General features: G+C 48.3%; 8 protein-coding genes and 1 non-coding gene across 11 annotated transcripts; 5 read left to right on the top strand and 4 right to left on the bottom strand.

Moving 5' to 3' along the window:
* Positions 1 to 516: 516 nt before the first annotated feature.
* FVEG_03767 (hypothetical protein) lies at positions 517 to 1,746 on the top strand (the record flags this gene model as incomplete). Its single annotated transcript, XM_018891392.1, has 1 exon — positions 517 to 1,746. One exon carries the CDS (start codon positions 517 to 519, stop codon positions 1,744 to 1,746), a length of 1,230 nt encoding a protein of 409 aa, XP_018747900.1.
* On the bottom strand, positions 1,558 to 3,849 carry FVEG_03768 (hypothetical protein). 2 transcript variants are annotated; one of them, XM_018891394.1, is made up of 3 exons: positions 2,865 to 3,849; positions 2,119 to 2,792; positions 1,558 to 2,068 (listed from the first exon to the last, which is right to left on the bottom strand). In XM_018891394.1, the coding sequence occupies exons 2-3, from the start codon at positions 2,305 to 2,307 to the stop codon at positions 1,934 to 1,936; spliced, it is 324 nt and encodes a 107-aa protein (XP_018747902.1). In that variant the 5' UTR covers positions 2,308 to 2,792; positions 2,865 to 3,849; the 3' UTR covers positions 1,558 to 1,933. The 2 variants fall into 2 exon arrangements, with proteins under 2 accessions (XP_018747902.1, XP_018747901.1); XM_018891393.1 differs by having other exon boundaries at positions 2,119 to 3,849.
* Positions 3,850 to 4,484: 635 nt separating this feature from the next.
* Positions 4,485 to 6,311, top strand: FVEG_03769 (hypothetical protein; the record flags this gene model as incomplete). Its single annotated transcript, XM_018891395.1, has 1 exon — positions 4,485 to 6,311. One exon carries the CDS (start codon positions 4,485 to 4,487, stop codon positions 6,309 to 6,311), a length of 1,827 nt encoding a protein of 608 aa, XP_018747903.1.
* A 323-nt stretch (positions 6,312 to 6,634) lies between these two features.
* On the top strand, positions 6,635 to 6,706 carry FVEG_15335. Its single transcript has one exon. It is a non-coding gene; the product is annotated as a tRNA-Gly (tRNA).
* Positions 6,707 to 6,964: 258 nt separating this feature from the next.
* On the bottom strand, positions 6,965 to 8,915 carry FVEG_03770 (hypothetical protein; the record flags this gene model as incomplete). The annotated part of the gene is made up of 4 exons (XM_018891396.1): positions 6,965 to 7,775; positions 8,051 to 8,364; positions 8,423 to 8,533; positions 8,595 to 8,915. 4 exons carry the CDS (start codon positions 8,913 to 8,915, stop codon positions 6,965 to 6,967), a joined length of 1,557 nt encoding a protein of 518 aa, XP_018747904.1.
* Positions 8,916 to 9,325: 410 nt separating this feature from the next.
* Positions 9,326 to 10,102, top strand: FVEG_03771 (hypothetical protein; the record flags this gene model as incomplete). The annotated part of the gene is made up of 3 exons (XM_018891397.1): positions 9,326 to 9,558; positions 9,614 to 9,703; positions 9,754 to 10,102. The coding sequence occupies 3 exons, from the start codon at positions 9,326 to 9,328 to the stop codon at positions 10,100 to 10,102; spliced, it is 672 nt and encodes a 223-aa protein (XP_018747905.1).
* Positions 10,103 to 10,377: 275 nt separating this feature from the next.
* On the top strand, positions 10,378 to 12,040 carry FVEG_03772 (hypothetical protein). Of its 2 annotated transcripts, XM_018891398.1 has the most exons (5): positions 10,378 to 10,980; positions 11,030 to 11,152; positions 11,201 to 11,237; positions 11,289 to 11,410; positions 11,464 to 12,040. In XM_018891398.1, the coding sequence occupies exons 1-5, from the start codon at positions 10,465 to 10,467 to the stop codon at positions 11,950 to 11,952; spliced, it is 1,287 nt and encodes a 428-aa protein (XP_018747906.1). In that variant the 5' UTR covers positions 10,378 to 10,464; the 3' UTR covers positions 11,953 to 12,040. The 2 variants fall into 2 exon arrangements, with proteins under 2 accessions (XP_018747906.1, XP_018747907.1); XM_018891399.1 differs by having other exon boundaries at positions 10,378 to 11,152.
* Positions 12,041 to 12,612: 572 nt separating this feature from the next.
* FVEG_03773 (hypothetical protein) lies at positions 12,613 to 13,665 on the bottom strand (the record flags this gene model as incomplete). The annotated part of the gene is made up of 3 exons (XM_018891400.1): positions 12,613 to 13,195; positions 13,285 to 13,456; positions 13,518 to 13,665. 3 exons carry the CDS (start codon positions 13,663 to 13,665, stop codon positions 12,613 to 12,615), a joined length of 903 nt encoding a protein of 300 aa, XP_018747908.1.
* A 233-nt stretch (positions 13,666 to 13,898) lies between these two features.
* FVEG_03774 (hypothetical protein) lies at positions 13,899 to 15,725 on the bottom strand (the record flags this gene model as incomplete). Its single annotated transcript, XM_018891401.1, has 2 exons — positions 13,899 to 15,173; positions 15,223 to 15,725. The coding sequence occupies 2 exons, from the start codon at positions 15,723 to 15,725 to the stop codon at positions 13,982 to 13,984; spliced, it is 1,695 nt and encodes a 564-aa protein (XP_018747909.1). The 3' UTR covers positions 13,899 to 13,981.
* Between the last annotated feature and the right edge of the window lie 1,689 nt (positions 15,726 to 17,414).

Below are 17,414 nucleotides of genomic sequence, written 5' to 3'. Positions count from 1 at the left end.
GAAGATTTTCGGGTGCAACGCCCGAAATGCAAGTGATGGATGCTTGGCATACTGGTATACCTAAGCTGTGTTTATCGGTCAGAGAGAGTTGCCCAATCGTGGTGTGATATGAAGTGACTCAGTCTGCCTGAGTAACTTATCCGTTCAATTATCGCAAAGTTTCTCAGTCTCAGAGTTTTGGCGCCGTAAGCTCGGGCTAACTTCAGCTGTATCAAGACCTAGAGGTGCTGCTGTCTATGATGTCATTGGGTGCTTTGGCGATGCCGCATATCCGCGATATCGCGTATAATGAGTCTTTGAAGGATTCGTTGCGTGTCAAAAAGGCGGTTATAAAAAGCCAAAAAAATCTTCATTCTCGAGGGAAATATCATACTGTTCTTCATTGATTCTCGTGTGTTATCTCTTTTATCAAATTCATACTTGATAGACCAAACCTGCACTTATTGAAAGTACGAAAAGAAAGAAAGAAAGACTCGCGCATTCATCATAATAACTTAACTTCTAATCCAATCATCAATGGCACCTTTGAAAGTGTTGATATGTGGAGGCGGCTGTGCCGGACCAGCCTTGGCCTTCTGGCTCACCCGTCTCGGACATCATGTCACCATCGTCGAGCGTTTTCCTGCCCTACGCGCAACTGGAGCACAAATCGACTTCAGGGAACAAGGCATCACGACTCTCAAGGTAATGGGAATTATAGACGAGATACGTGCCAAGCTTGTTGACGAAGCAGGCGTTGCTTTCGTCGACTCACATGGAAAGATCTTGGGAACAGTATTCGCCAATACGTCAGGCAAAGGCGCCCAGTCCATAACTTCCGAGTTTGAAATCATGAGAGGAGATGTTGTGAGACTTTTATACGATGTAACGAAGGATGATGTCAAGTATATCTTCGACACAACTGTGGAGAATTTTGAGCAAGATGAGAAGAGCGTACTCGCGCACTTCTCTGATGGGACATCAGATACCTTTGATATCCTTGTTGGAGCAGATGGCCAGGGCTCCAGAATTCGAAAAGCCATTTCACCAGCAGATGCTCCGGATCCTTACCGGAAACTCGGTATCCACATGGCTTATTATTTCATTCCACGCGAAGAAGGGGATAGCAATATCCGCAGGACATATCAAGCTTCACGAGGCCGAATGATATTCCGTCGAACACACAACTCAACAGAGACCCAGGTCTACCTCATTCTCAAAGATGGATCTCCTGAAATCTCCAGTGTTCATAGAGGTTCAGTTGAGCAGCAGAAAGAGTTTTGGATACAGAGATTTCGCGGTGCAGGATGGCAAACAGAACGATTCCTGGAGGGCATGAAGACAACCGCGAACTTTTACTCCCAAGAAGTTGTCCAAGTTCAGACAAATACTTGGCATAAAGGTCGCGTGGTCCTCCTAGGCGACGCAGCTCATTGTCCCTCTCCATTCAGTGGCATGGGAACTACACTTGGTTTCATCGGTGCCTATGGGCTAGCGGGTGAAATTCAGAAGAACCCCGAGAACTTAGCCTTGGCTTTCGAGAACTACGACAAAGTACTACGGCCATTTGTTGACGAGGTTCAGAATATCAAGATTGGGCTTATCCGGCGGGCTATACCTGATACTCAATTGGGTGTTACGATTATTCAGTGGATCGTTTGGCTTGTATGCCTTCTGAGAATTCCTCGTCTTATTTCAAGGTTCTCGAGTGAGGAGAAGGCTGGCTGGCCATTGCCAAAGTACTCTGCTCTGAAGGCGAGCAAGTGACTTTTGCTGTGTCCGCAGCAACTTTAGAGGCTTTTGGCGTTCCATGATTAATATCAAGCAACTCTACCCAGTCATAAGGCAGGATGAGGCTGGTAATAATACTGTAGTAACAGCTTAGGTATACTACTAAAGATCTTCAATTTTAGCTCTAGCAACCCAATGTGTATTCAATTGACTCGAATTCCATTTATTGAGGAACCTCAACGTCCTTGCTAGTGTCAAGCTCCTCAAATCTTCTCAAGTCCATAGGCTTCTCCAGCAGGGGAATGACGTAAGGGTCGAAAGTCTTCCAGTAAGGGTTCTCGAGATGATACTTCTGGCTCTACAACACAATCAGCACATATCACCAACTTCAACTTACAAGCTACTTACGCTCTCCTGCTCATAGCGCTCAACAATGGTGAAAGCCCGTCGGTCAGCGGTGGACTGCATGACGTGCCATGAGAGGGTCTCCTTGTCCTGGGAGTAGACGCGGCTAGCCTCGATGAGCTTGGCGGTGAGCTTCTTGAGGGACTCCTCGTCGTCTTTGGCGTAGAGGTGGACAACGATTGTGTAGACCATCTTGGCTGATTTTGATGTGGATGTGTATGTATGGGGATCCGGCGAGTGAGTGTTGAGGAGGGGTTGTTGAGCGTATTGGTTTTATGGTTTCTGCTAGGGAGTGGGGATCATGTGATCTCCCCACTGATCGACTGATGCCAACGAGATGCGCGATTACCGCCCTCGAAGTGTTGCGATTAATGAATTGCTTCGATTTATTTAGAGTAACTAAGGATTGAAGTAGCAAGGTAACAGTTTGTCTTGGTAGTTTTGACAAGGTGCTGTCATATAATGTGTTCTAGGGTAAGCAAATGGGTTGAAACATTGGAATAGCAATAAGGTCAAGATTGAAGGCCGTTACCTTTATTAAGGTCTCATAAATGAATATATTAAATCTATGAGATGGAACTCGACACCTGGGTACTCCATGGCTTCTACAGAATATGCTAAGCTGTTGAGCCTTTCGTTCTTTACTTGGTTGATTAATATGTAAAGGTGATCATAATCTTTTCCAATATCAAAACAAAATCAAATATGTTTAGCAAAGCTTCAAGAGTTCCGGTAAGATTTATGCATACCCTCAATTCAACCCATATACGGAGAAGTCATAAGTGGTACTGTATACGCCTGGCATTCATATCTCGATCTCCAACACTAGAGGGATACCAGCCAGTGCTTTGGTGTTTTGAAAACTCATCAACCCCTTAGTGTCAAATCACCAAACAATGTCGTCATCACATCTCGCCTAGACGAGGAAAAACACCATCTGATTTGCGCCCAAAGATTCTCTGGAACCCGTATGGAAGCTTTTCACTAACTTAGTGCGCGCGTTACACTCATCCCTGCACCCTCCGATGCTCGCCCGCCAAGGAAGATCTTTCAAGGATCCACAGGTGCCGCCTCACCGAGACCGTGCATGACTTGATCCACTGGGAGCCTCACGGCATTCACCTATCAGTGGGTCAAGGGATCATTCCGCTCTGCATCGGAACTTGATAAGGATCAAGCAGTGGCTGGATGCAACTGTTTCACAGACATGCTTTTCTGGAATTCTGACATTTCACATCTTTTTAAGTTTACCAAGAGAATGGATGGCCTTCTCCAGGTCTTCTTCTCCAAGTTTTGAATGTGACGTGTAACGGTAACGGTGTAGAATGTAACTCGGCCGAGTTATTGGTTGGTCGATCAGGAGAAAAAGAAAAGGGTCCTCATTTCACTGCAGCAACACACGCGAGCTGAAAAAACTAACCTTGTATCGAATGATAGAAACTTGGAATCGCCTCACTAAGACTCAGGGATCGGAAGCTCAACACACGATCCTCGTCCATGCCCTGATGAAAAGCAAGTCATGGCGAGAGGAGGACTCTCCGATCCTCGTCCTCCCGGAGCCTCATGACAGATGGATCTAATCATCACGGGAACAACACTTCGGCACGCGAGTCAGGCCAGGGCTCGGAGTCTTGGAACCTACCGAGTGAGAACTCTTTAGATTGATGTGACGCAAGGCATCATTTATACACAACAGAGCTGTAAAAGATCCACCGTGCTATCACCACGGGAATATGGCTAGCAAGGTATGAAAAATTTAATTTCTGGATCGTGTTTTGATAAGTTAGTTATAGGAGAGGATCTGCCTTAACACCGAGTTATCTCGACTCGACGTCATATGTTCTCGGACCGAGACCCACACCGAGCGGACCGGCGCTCCCGGACACTCCGCCGTCTTAATTGGAATCTCACCTTAAGCCCGAAAAGGCACCGCCCTGATTATCGAGAATCTGAAAATGGCCACTGAATTCACCATCGCCAATTGTCAATATCAAACCTTGAGTGGAATTCTAGAAGAAAAGAATTGTTCTAGTGTATCTTGCCCCTGGGTCTAGTGCAACGCAACGCATCATTCATTGTTCATAACTGAAAAACATGAGTCGTGATGGGAAACCCACAGAGTCTCGGCGGCTTCGTGGTGGTATAGTGGACCAACACCACGACTCCACACCTCGCAACGACCAAACAAGCACGGAAACAGACAACGTGCGATGATAAGACAAGTGTGAAGACGAGACGACCGATGTCATCATACTGGGTCAGACGAAATGATGCTCCAAAACTCTTTTATATCTCTTATCTCTCTTCTCCCTCTGACTCAACCTCCCCTCTAACAGCACGCTCTGCCCCTTATCACACACCAATCCATCATGTCTAATTATATCCCGTCTTTCTCTGCACCCAACTCAAGGCCCGGGTCCCCTCTCCCCCTGGGGTCGCCGTCTGCTTCAAGACCTACGAGCTTCTACGCCAATTCCAGAGCGAATTCGTTCGTGGGCACGAGACGAAACTCTGCGGTTCCTCCGACGTCGAGAAAGAACTCTGTTGCTGCTCCTTCGAGGAAGAATTCTACTGCGCCCCCTTCAAGAAGAAATAGTGAGGATAAGGGTGCTTCGGATCCTGAGTCTACGGACCTTGAGGTTCTGAAGAATGAAAAGGGTGAACCCCTTGCTGGACGTATCGTTGGTGGTAAATATGTTGATCCAAGCAATGAAGCCGTCGATCCGGAGTTTGGGGCCATCAAGACAGTTGATATCGATATGCCTCTTACCCTGACGGAACTTGTTAATGAGAAGGGCAAGGAATACATCGTGCTTGGTTTTGCCACTGGCGATAAAGAGAATCCCTTCAACTGGAATCCTTGGTATAAGCGATCTATATCTACTATTCTCAACTTGATGACCTTGTTTATCGGTCTTGCTACAACTGCCTACAGCTCAGGTATTGCTAGCATGTGCAAGGACCTCGATGCTCCTAACATCAAGGGCCAATTGGGTCTTTTCACTTTCAACATCAGCTGTGCTGTCGCACCCATGGTACTAGCTCCCTTTTGTGAATTGGTCGGTCGCAAGGTCGTCTACGCCAGTTCATTCCTTTGCTTCTCACTACTCTTCATCGGCCTCGCTCTCGCCAAGGACATTGACACTATCATTGGCCTTCGACTTCTACTTGGTCTTTTCGGCTGCGTCGGTACTATTCTTGTTGGCGGTACCTTTGATGATATGTACGAGCCTCACCACCGAAGTCGGCCTATGGCCATGTTCAGTTGGGTCGCTATTTTCGGAACCGTTGCTGCTCCCATCTACGCTGGCTTCATTGACCAGGCTATTGGATGGCGATGGATCGAGGGTATTCAGGGCATTGCTAATGTTCCTCTGCTCCTCGTTATCTTCTTCTATTTCCCTGAGACCCGTGGTGGTGTCGCCCTTCACAAGCGAGCTAAGGCTCTTCGACAAGCGACTGGTGATGAGCGCTATGTCTCTGCTGGTGATATCTTGACTCCCAGTCTACAGGCTATGCTTAAGGCTAGTTCCGTCAAGGCTATTCACATGTTGGTCACTGAGCCTGTCGTCTTCGCCTTTGGTCTCTGGATTGCTTTCTGCTGGGCTGTTGTCTTCCTCTTCCTTTCAGTTATCCCCATTACCTTCCAGGAGCACCATGGCTGGGGCGAGGGTGTCAGCGGTCTTCCCTACATCTCTCTCTGCATCGGTACTACTCTTGGCTGGTTGGCTCATCACCTCCAGATGCGCAAGTTTGACCGCCTTGTCGCCGACCCCAACGTCAAGGTCACCCCCGAAGCCCGCCTCTACGGCGCCATGTACGGAGCTGTCTTCCTCCCCATTGGTCTCTTCATCTACAGCTTCACCCAGTATTCTCATGTCTCTTGGGTCGGTCCCGCAATTGGTCTTGCTCCCATTGCCTTCGGTATCTACTTCGTTTTCGAGAGTACCTACAGTTACACCGCCGATTGCTATGGTGAGAGTTCTTCTTCTGCCATCGCTGGTCAGGGTCTTATGCGAAACACTCTCGGTGCTGTTACGCCTTTGTTCGCCAATGCATTCTTCCACAATGTCGGAAGCCAGTATGCTGGCCTCATCCTTGCCTTGTTTGGTACTGTACTGAGCTTGATTCCTTTCGTCATGTTCAAGTACGGATATAAGCTCCGAGCTCGAAGCAAGCTGGCCATTGAGATGTAATTCTACATGTATGATAGAAAAAAAGTCAATGATCTGGAATGAAATAAGAAATAGATAGCATTGAGCTATAGAATATTTATCAATGAGACTGAATAAATGAGCCTTGTGATAGCTTCAGGACATGTGAATGAAGAATTAGGAAATATTTATCGCGACAACAAGCGATTATGTAGGTAGCTTGGTAGCGGTGGTGAAGAAAAAGTTCAGGAAAGGCTCCAAGCTCGATGCTGTGACAAAGTTTGTTTTTAAGTGAATGAATGTATATAAGTCTGTCTGCGACTGTGTCCTCCAACAAAATCACGAGGCATCGCCTCAAATCACCAGCGACCGTGGTGTAGTGGTTAGCATTAACGCCTTCCAAGCGTTAGAGAGGGGTTCGATTCCCCTCGGTCGCATTTTTGGTTCTAATGTGTCATACCCCAAATCCTCATAATTAGTGCCGTGTTAGCCCAATACCCGAAAACCACTACGGATTGATTTAACCTTCTTTTCTTCTTGCTTTTTGTTTTTTCTTTTAATTACTTAAAAGACATTTATTTTATAAATCACTAATATTTATCATGCCAGGCTCTAAATCTAGACCCAGGAGGTCTTGTGTACTTGACTTAAAGCACTATCTATCTATGGGCAATGTTTTTCTATAATATTTCTCGCTAATGCTGCCAGCCAAACATAACGCCTGTAAATCTCAATTGAGCATTCTGTAGAAGTCTCCTCTGAGCAGACCACTGATCCCCATCTAACAATTCACTGACCTTTGCTATCAACCGACCCAGTCTTCTCATCCTTGAAGTCCATAAGTTCCTTCGTACATGACCATCACCATCGCCGTCCTGGTTATTGACCATCTCATACACCGCTGATCGATGATCACTCAGCTGGTGGTCGGCTTGAAGATCTCGGTCCTGCAACCTAAGACTATCCAGCAGCTTCGCACAGATATCGATGAGAAGAATGACATTTCGTGGTTGAGAAGCGCACTTTGAACAGTGAACCAACTCCTCACATCTTGATATAGCTGCCTTTTGAGCCTGTATTGATCTTTGAGACGTGGGGTGCTTGGAAGAGACGTTGATTGTGAGGGCCTCCCATGTTTTCATGGGAGTGATAGAACATTGACATGATATCCTATCGTCTGAGAGACCATGGACATGGAGTTGTTCTGTCCTCGTCGGCCAAGTTCCACTGTTTGATATAGCCGACTGTGGGAAAGAGATGCTATCGTGAGGATGGAGGTCGTCATTGAACATACTTTCTAGAGGAGGTGAAGTCAGGAAGCTTCCGGGCGAGTTCAAAATTTGGTTCATGCTGACGGCCAAATCGAACGTTGTGTCATGACTGAAATCTCTAGAGTTTGCAGGGGTTGATGGTATGTCTTGTGGAGATCCAAACATAAATTCAGACCAGTCTGGTTCCATGTGATGAACTTCTGAATGCATACCCTCGATCTCCCAGCCCAGAGCACTAAATATCTTAGCGACCTTAATCTAAACGCCGGGACTCGGAGCTGATACGGCCCGGCCCGTTCAACTAATACCAGAACTAGTTGAATACCCAGCTAGCTAGATATCTCTCGGCACTCACTCTTAATCTCATGTCAATCAACCATTCTCTAAATCAAGCCTGGAGCTCCACTGCAAATACCAATATTGACTTCGTGGACGGCGACGGACCTTGATGGTCGTCGACCCTCATCAATCTCTCCGACTCTCCAGACAGCCGACCCCAGAGACATCTACCGAAGCCCATTGACCTTGATCAAAACATCATCCTCAATATGAAGAGCAATACAGTCCTTCCAACGAAGTATGCCCTGGTCCTTGTCCTGCAAGCTCAGGTCGAATCGTCGAATGAGGTTCCCCAGGAAGACGTAGGCTTGCATGTAGGACAAGTTTAGGCCAACGCACATACGTGGGCCCTTGCCGAAAGGGATCAGGTTCTTCTTGGAAGCCTTATCGCTGTTGTCAAGCCATCGTTCGGGCATGAAGGTCTCGGGTTCAGGAAACAGGACTGGGTCGTAATGGATCAGACGTTGGGCTGTTGATACGGAAGTCTAGGAGAAGGCGTGTCAGAGAGGTTTAAAGGCCAAGCAAAGTTGTGGGAGTACTTACATCCGCGGGGAGGAAGTGGCTGCCATATTTTGTTCCTCCAGAGGACACGAGACGTGTGAGGATGCCTGGTGCTGGAGAGGAGATGCGAAGAGTCTTGTGAATCACCGCGGTCTAGACATGTCGCAGTAAGTAATCCAACATCAGAAATCAGGCCGCTGTAGTTCGTACTCACCAGATATGGTAGATTCATCAGATTCGGATACTCCACCAGCCCATCGCTGTTCGTCTCAACCGTGCGAAGCTCCTCGAGCATCTTCTTCTCAACATTGGGATTCTTCAGAATGCACCAAACTCCATATGTAATGGTCGTCACTGTAGTCTCAGTACCGCCTATGACGAGGGAAAATGCTACATCGACCAGTCCCTTCGTTGAGTGATCGGGCTCAGCGTCTAGAATGGCGTCGAAGACGGTTTGGCGGCCACGGCGGACTCTGTGGGCTGCGGGATCCATGATAAAAGGCAGGGCGTCGAGTTCACCGGCGAATCTGAACATGGCAGGCTCCCTGAGGAACTTAGTTCCATAGAATACACCCTTCAGCGATCGCAGTGGTTAGTGGTATATATCTGCCATTGAGGTTTTTGCGTGCTCACCTGTGGTAGAAGTTTGGGGTCATTGATGTGTACTCTGTTAGGGCTCATTTGGACAATTGGCCCTGAGATCATGTCAGCAACCAAGACGTATATACCAGCGTTCTGCACCTACCATATATCTCGTGAAGCTTGGGATAGTCCTTGATGTAGTGGCCATCGAGAATTACGTCCTGGTAGAACTCATACCAGCTGGTAGCCGCCGCGATCTTCGGCCCGGGGACGTTCCTAAGAGGATGCAAGAAGAGGCGATAAAATACCAGGCATAGCCAGTAAAACGCAAAGGCCCCAAAGGCTAGAGTGGTACAGGAGATGATGTTCCATGAAGTAGACGTTGGCGACCAGATACTTACTAACAGTATCTGTACGCAGAGAGCTTATACTGATGTTCAAACTCAGTTCAAGATCACGCACAAGCGATACTTGGACCGTCTATTACATCAGGTCGAGGCGACACGGGATGGCAACGGTCAGCCTCGGACGGAGGAGGACTACATTAGAATACGTAGGAGGACTGTTGGTGGATATCCATGCATCAGTCTCATCGCGTAAATTTTGGCCCAATTGTTCGCGTTGAATTGAGACTGACAATCTTTTTCACAGCTATGCCCACAACGTAAACTTGTCGCAGGAGGCATTTGAGCACGCTTCTGTTCAGGAATGCATAGCTGTAGGCTGTGACCTTGCCTGGATGTAAGTGGCATACAATCCTAACCCATAAGATCTCTGCTAACAGAAAACAGCCACAACGATATCGTCTCATACAAGAAAAACGTCAAGTCAGGTATTGAGCACAACTTTGTCACAGTCCTGAAGAAGAACGGCTTCACTACTCAACAAGCCATGGATAGAGCAGGTGAACTCCAGGATGAGTGTTATCGCCGATGGTACCTCTCTCTGGCAAGCATGCCTATCTGGGGTGAGTCTATTGACCGTGAAGTGTTGAGATATATCGAGGCATGCCATAGCTTCCCTCTCGATGACCTGCTTTGGAGCTTCCAAACAGGGCGATATTTGGGAGCCACGGAGGGATACAAGTTGCATGAGACGAGGGTTTTAGACCTGTCGGACTTGGAGCCTATCGCTGTGTGATATTCTGATGCCTCTTAGTGGCATTGGGTCGTTGAGGAGCAACCGAAGGGCCTTCTTAGACCAAGGTGCCATGAATGAGATTACAAATTGGTATTTGCGACATCGGTACCTCGTCATATGCTTCTTGAATGACATTATTAGCTATCTCGAAGCAATAACTAAATGACATTGGCTGCTTCAATCAGTACGTCTTGTAAATAGGGAATTAGTGGGGAATAAGATGGCGTGCTCGAATCAGTGTCGGGGTTGATCCGATAAGTTACACTTGGGATGAGACTCAATTGAGATACCATTACTCCAGTCAGGTAGGTTCATCTACTTAAGATGAGTTCATAACTTACTTCAAATGATCTGTAATAATCATGCCGAGTCAAAAAGAGTCACCTAAGCTCGAGGTAGCGATCGCTGGTGGTGGAATCGCAGGTCTCATCACAGCGATCGCACTCCTCAAACACCCCAACATCAACGTACAAGTCTACGAGCGAGCACCTGAGTTTAAAGAAATCGGCGCAAGTATAGCTCTAGGCCCCAATGGTCTCAGAACCCTTGATCGGCTTGGTGTCCAAAATGCACTGGCCGAAGGCTTTGCGCAACGCCAAAAGTCTGGATATCCCATGATATACCGACATTGGAAGACCGGAGAAGTCATCGATCATGATGTTCACAGTACAGTACAGAGCAGGAAATATGCGACTGCACGGTTTCATCGTGCCCACCTTCATCAGGCCCTGTTAGAGAATTTACCAGAGGGCATTGTTCGTTTAGGGAAGACGACTGTTGATGTTAGGGCGGATCCTGATGAGGGAGCTACGCTTTACTTTGAGGATGGGACGACGGCAACGGCTGATATTGTCATTGGGGCCGATGGCTTACGATCTGTATGTTCCAAAGACTTCTCGGGATAACAGATTGTTGACATCTTGGCAGAAAGTCCGCAAGACGTTCGTACCAGAGCATGAACTGCACTGGACAGGTTGGGTCGCTTTCCGCGCTGTCTTTGATGCCGATAGATTGAAGAATGTTGAGTATCCTGAGGACGCAGCTCACTGGGTAAGTTCCAAAGACCCTAAGACCAACGGTTTACTAATCGATCAATAGGCTGGCCATGAGACGACCTTCTTCCATTCACATCTAGGTAAGAGACCAGTGCCTCTTCTTCAGCACCGTCGCTAACATATAATTGTAGGCAAAGGCCTATTCACAATAGTCGGCGGTTACCACGCCGATCCCAAAGATCCCAAGTCACCAGGTAAAGACGCAAAGTGGGATGAAGATGGCAGTGTCGAAGAGTTCCAGAGGTTATACCAAGTAAGTACATAAAGTCTCTCCCTAGCACCCTTCACCATGCTAACACCCCCAAGCATTGGAACCCAACAATCCGGGCATTCATAGGCGCAACACCCTACTTAAAACTCTTCCCCAACTACGCAGGCACAGCTCTCGATACATGGTCCTTCTCCAACCGTGTAGCTCTCGTTGGCGACGCAGCTCACACCCACGGCGGGGCCTTCGCAGCAGGGGGATCACTGGCTATCGACGACGCATATGCCTTGTACCGCGCACTCGATCACGTTTGGCCTCCTTCTTCAACACAAACAGGAAAGCCGACCAAGGCTCAGATTGCGCAGGTATTCGAGCTATATGAAGCCACTCGCAAACCACATCTGGATAAGCTCTTGGGTATCGTCCATAAGAACATTTCAGGACAGAGTTCGAATACCGAGAGAGCGACGACGGAAACTGACGAGGAGTTAAGACAGAGGGTGAAGGGGAGGATGAATCCTTCTTGGATTAGTGAGCATGATGTTGTTGCTGCGTTTGAGCGGGCTGTTGGGAGGATAGACATTTAAACCACGCTGTGTGTCATTAGGAGACTTTAACTGGCATCTGGGGTTGAACGTTTATTCAGTGTCCAGCAGTGAAACCTTAAGATAGTCGTAAGGTCTTCTTCTCTTAAACCTTTCTACTAAGACGTTTACTGAGACAAAAGGTGTCTATGTGTCGGAATGGTGTCCGAATCTAAAGGTACTGCGCCCGGTTTGGATAGGTACATAGGTACCAGTCAGGCTAGGAGGGATATATAGAGATCTTCTTCAAGAACCTACTTCACTTGGAATAGCACAAGAGTATTATTTGCCTGTAGTTTATCTAGAATGAATCGTGACAGAACTATATATAAAACAAGTATACAAAGATGCTGAACGCCATTGCTGCCATTGCACCCTCTGTAACCCTTTGCGTGGCAAATGCCCGGAGACGGTCATGATGGTCCCAGCGAAGGTCTGAGTATCCAGACATGGACACAATGCACCCACCAATTCCTGAAATACCATTGTAGCCGTAGTGAGTCGTCGAATTACCAACAGTGGAGCTGCTTAGACGGTTGTTGTGAACATTTGGATCAATGCGGCTAGGCTCTTCGTACTTGTATCCTCTGGTCCACCCACTCCCAGACTGAAGTCCATGCCCCATCCTCAATATGTTTCCACAAACATCTTAGGTATACCTCTCTACAAACGGTGCCATTTGTTTCCCGTCTCCTGAAAGATTGGTAGAGCGACGTAGGTGAGGATCTGGTGGACTGGTTCTCCCAGGACCGTCAGGAGATTTGTCAACTCACAACCCCCGGACTCAACCAACTGGCCGAGAGAGTCGTAGGTAAAGTCTTCAGTAAGACTGATACGACAATTGTCAAAGAAGAGAGTCTGTTGTGCCTTATCTTCCCTTCGAACTAGTCGGCCCATGCAGTCGTACCAGGATGAGATGTCCTGCAGCACACGACCCTCCTCAGTGCTAGTGTTGCGACTTTTCAGTAGTCTGTGATCAGATATACCATAGGTATTTTTGACCAATGCTCCGTTGCCGTAGAGAACCGAGCCCACTTGATCGTCGGGCTCGTATGTGACATGGTCGATAGAGGCTGTGGCAACAACACTACTGACAGACGCGTAGGCTTCAACCTTCGCCAATCGCCCAGCGAGATCAAAGGATCGTTTGAGAGAGTCACCTCCCGGGGCAACAACACGGATATTCTGCCCCAGGGCATTGAAGAATGTCTCTGTTGTGTATATCCTCTGCTCCCCAGTCCAGCATCTGCTTATACTCTGTGGCGTATTGTACAGTTGAAAAGCTTTCTGTCACAGACGCAGACGGCCTCTTTGAGCATCTACTTATCGACGTACAAATGGGAGCTGCCTTCCAGACGACGAGAATGAAACAGGCCATCTCCACGGTCCAGTTGTTCATCAAGCGATGCCTCATAGGCGCAGAGATTCGATATGGCGTCAACAATAGCGACCTGAAGAAGAATACCAGCATCGACTGGGATAGTGGATCCAAGGGCTGGTTTTCTAGCTGCCGTCTATCTATTGTTACTGATCTATAAGCCGGCTTAGCCCAATTCCAGAGGATCTACTGTTTATGCACGAGTCAACCTTGACACGATCCCCAGGCCAGTCAGACGCCAAGTTTCGGCGGTTTTGGAGAACAGCCCAGAAGCTTGTGTCATCGTTGACATCCTGGGGAAGCTTGAAAGGATACCCAATAATCGCAATGTCACTCATCTTGTAATGCATGTGATTTCCACTTGACTGTTGGTTGAAGATGGTATAGTATTCTAAGTATAGTATTCTAAGTAGTAACGTGCAAAACCGTGTATGCCAAGATGCGTTCTTTTCCTGAGCATTGTGGCTCCAAGCTTCGTGTAACCCCTCAACCTTATAAACCTACGTGAGCAACTGCGCATCATAGGGTGAGCGAGCAAGACATCACATAGAGTGGTAGAGAGGTGTTGTTAACAATGTTAATTCAACTATATTCGCAAGTGATATCATCCAGTCATGTCCAAGCTAAACAAATACAAGAACTGAAGCACCCGCTTCAAACTTCTGAAGCCCTTTTGCTCCTCTTGAAGAAGCAAGGCATCACCAACTCGCCCATCTCGTGCCAGAAACCAACAGGAGGCTCAGTGAAGGTGGCCTCGTAAGCCTCAATCATGGGTCGCTCCCAAACCAAGTCAACCTCGTGAGGTCGGATGTACTTGGTCTTCTTGAAGACCTTCCAGCCAACGAAGAGGAGGACGGCAAGAATCTGCATGGAGTAGTTCTGGAAGAACACCTCAACGTCGAACTTGGGTCGGAAAGCGTAGTATCCGTAGCAGAGACAAATGACGGTTTGGGCAACGAGGGCGATGTAGGCACCGTAGGGCTGGAAGTAGCCGTAGTAGGGTCGCTCAGTCTTGCGGTCGACGCCCTGGGCGACACAGGCGCGGTGATAGTTGATGTATGTGATGGACATGATCATGAAGGTGATAAGACCGCCACCAGTGACGATGCTGATCAGCCAGCCGAGAACCTTGGCAGAACCGTTGGCGCACTGGAGTAAGGACAGGAAGGGGAACATCATGGTGACACAGAAGCAGTAGACGGGAATACCGGCCTTGTTGCAGTATCGGAGGAATCGAGGGGCGCGTCCCTCAATGGCCAAAGAGTAGAGAGCTCGGGTGGCGCAGTAGGTGTATGTGTTACCGGCGGAGAAGATGGAGGTGAAGATCAGGAAGTTGACGAGATGAGGGAGACCGGTTATTCCAAGGTTGGTCATGGCGATAACGTAAGGGGAGGAAGCAGCGTTTCCAGTACCGCCAGCACCGAAGTAGATGTCGACGAGCTTGGGGTCGTTGTATGCACAGACAATGCCAACAGCGAGAGCACCAACGCCGAAGAAGATAAGGAATCGGTAGTAGACTGTCTTGAAGGCACTCTTGATGGTAACGGAAGGGCGTTGAGCCTCAGCTGCGACTGAGGAGATATACTCAGGGCCGACGACGGTGAAGGAAGCTGACCAGAGACAAGCGAGGAAACCCTCAAATCTGCCCTTGTCGCCTGTGCTAAGGTATGTAGTGAACGCTCCAGGGTTGGACCAATATCGGAAGCCGTAGGCATCGTGCTGGGGGTTTCCACCGACCATAGTGACGAAAGTGAAGGCGAAGAGGAGGAAGATCAGGATGAGTTTTCCACCTGAGAGCCAGAACTCGGATTCACCGTAGAAACGAACAGCGAGGATATTGAGAAGACTGTAGACTGGTCAGTATAGTCCAATTGACCAAGGAGACGAAAGCTTACCCATAGCAGACAATGACTGCAACGCAGATACCAGCGGTTGGGCCAGGGTTGAGCGCATCAGCATTCCAGAAGGAGATGACAGAGGTCAGGGCAGTGATCTCGAAGGGGATGACGAGAGCCTCGTAGAGGAAGAAGTTCCAGCCAGCGACGAAGCCCAGGGCATCGTCGACCCAGTAGCCAGCGAGACGCACGAATCCACCAGCAATGGGCATATATGTGTTCATCTCAGCGATCGAGTTGTTGACGAAGGCGAGAATGACGCAATAGAGGAGAAAGGCGATGAAAAGACTGCCGGGGCCACCTTTGGCGAGACCGCCACCGATGGAGATGAAGAGAGCTGTTCCAATGGAACCACCAGCGGCGATGAGCTGGATCTGACGGTTGTTGAGGCGTCGGTGGAGATGGCCCATGCCGTCGTCGTCGACATATTGGAGGCTTGAGGTATCGCCAGCGACGGCGATGCCCTTTGAGGCCGAGTTTCGTCTCTTCTCGTCGTCAGACATGATGGGATACAAGGCGGTTCAGGCCAGCCTTTGTGAGAGGGATAGGAATTAAGGAGGATCAAAGAGAAGGATAGAGGTGAAGAGTGTTGGAGACGAGGGTCTGAGGAGAAGAAGAGGTTGGAGAGAGTGGATTCATGGCGGTTTATATAGTGTCGAACAGAGGCAGAGATAACAGGCAGTGAACCACGCCCGGGTAGTACGTGCATGGTGTCGTTGGGCTACGGTAACTACTTGGAACAAGAGCTTATCTTGCACTGTTAGCTTAGCCACTATCACCCCCCTAACGTAGCCCATGGGTCCAGGCCCTTGCAGTCCCACGCATATACACAGATTGGAGCGTGCAGCTGAAGGGGAACGAACGACATGGGTCTTCCCCACGGGGAAGAAGAGCTCGGGTCCACCGAATCAAGACTGATTGAGGTTCATGGGGCACGCCTGTATCGGCACTCGATTAGCTCGTGCAGACGGTGGAATGTGGTGTGTTTGGCAGCCGTGCAATTGGTCAGGGAAATGGCTCACTGTTGTCATCTTGCAGCCTTCACTGAACATCTTTTTGTTTTGGAATCGTTAGTTTGGGTTCGGGGGAGGAGACGGCTACTGTGACTACGTCTGGTCTAGACTTGGAGTGTATTTGGGCGTTGCGCATGTGATGAGTAAGGGGTTTGTTCGACGTGTTTTTGGTGTGGCCCAAACATTACGAATAGGGTCATTCATTGTGAAGACGTGAATCTCGGTAATCTACACTTCTACAGATGATATCTCTCCGTCGTATGGATACATACCTACTCTCTCGATAGTCTTGTAGGAGGGACCCATTGTAGATAGGATACTTATCTAAGGTATCTATCACAAAAGTGGCTCACCTAGGTCAGTCCGTCCCCTATCATCTCCCTTGTAACGCCGTGGAGTCTAAAACAGAGTGTGCCCGTCCGTATCCTCGGGTTCTCGCCCCGATCCCTGCACGATAAAGTATCTTGGCCCAATCCCCTCAGCTTCCCACCATCTTTTCTTTTCCCATGCTCAGCTCCTCACGGAATCTCCGCAGACACGCAACCACTTCGCTTCACTTCTCCAAGAGAGACCCCAATAGAACACCACCTGTTTGCAATCTAGAAGCTCTGTGCGCTGGCCAATCACTGCCCACACCGTAATTATTCGGGATTTCCCTGCCGAAACGGTAAACTCTAACTTATCGATCGTGGCAAACGCTGAGGAAATTGACCGATCAAGAGCGTTTATTTCGACCGGAGTAGATTGGATCACTTGTAGCTCGATTAATTTGACTTTGTGATTGCGGCGAATTGTTACTGAGTTGGCCGCTATAGCTTACAGGGGCTAGTTAGGGAGCCTGGCCTGGCTGGTGCTCTCCACTACCTAGAGATATCCACTCTGGATATCCGTATAGTGGACGGCGCAAAGATCAGCGACTTTTCAAGAGATTTGGATCAGAAATCCTGGAAGAAATCCTCAAGTCTACCAATGCCAGGCCAGAGATAAGGTAGATTCATAAGACTGCAGAAAAAAATATATAAACATCTGCTATAATAGCATCAATAAATTTAAACATAGAATACTCAAAATCCTCAAAATAATTAATTATTTAAGTAGCAGTTTAAGTTCTAATCCTACCAAGTTGAACACTAAATATCGCTAACTTGTTCTTCTGTCCGGAGGGGGTGCGTCGATAGC

Source organism: Fusarium verticillioides, chromosome 2, assembly GCF_000149555.1.
Source record: "Fusarium verticillioides 7600 chromosome 2, whole genome shotgun sequence".
Lineage (NCBI taxonomy): Eukaryota > Fungi > Ascomycota > Sordariomycetes > Hypocreales > Nectriaceae > Fusarium > Fusarium verticillioides.
The sequence above is the reverse complement of the archived record's forward strand: the minus strand, read 5'-3'. Positions and strand labels throughout refer to the sequence as shown.

Coding starts and splice junctions, on each gene's coding strand:
- FVEG_03768 (XM_018891393.1), bottom strand. CDS start 2,307: ATGGTCTACACAATCGTTGTCCACCTCTACGCCAAAGACGACGAGGAG. Junction 2,069..2,118: donor AGCGCTATGAGCAGGAGAGC/GTAAGTAGCTTG, acceptor ATTGTGTTGTAG/AGCCAGAAGTATCATCTCGA.
- FVEG_03772 (XM_018891398.1), top strand. CDS start 10,465: ATGCCGAGTCAAAAAGAGTCACCTAAGCTCGAGGTAGCGATCGCTGGT. Junction 11,153..11,200: donor CTGAGGACGCAGCTCACTGG/GTAAGTTCCAAA, acceptor ATCGATCAATAG/GCTGGCCATGAGACGACCTT. Junction 11,238..11,288: donor CTTCTTCCATTCACATCTAG/GTAAGAGACCAG, acceptor ATATAATTGTAG/GCAAAGGCCTATTCACAATA.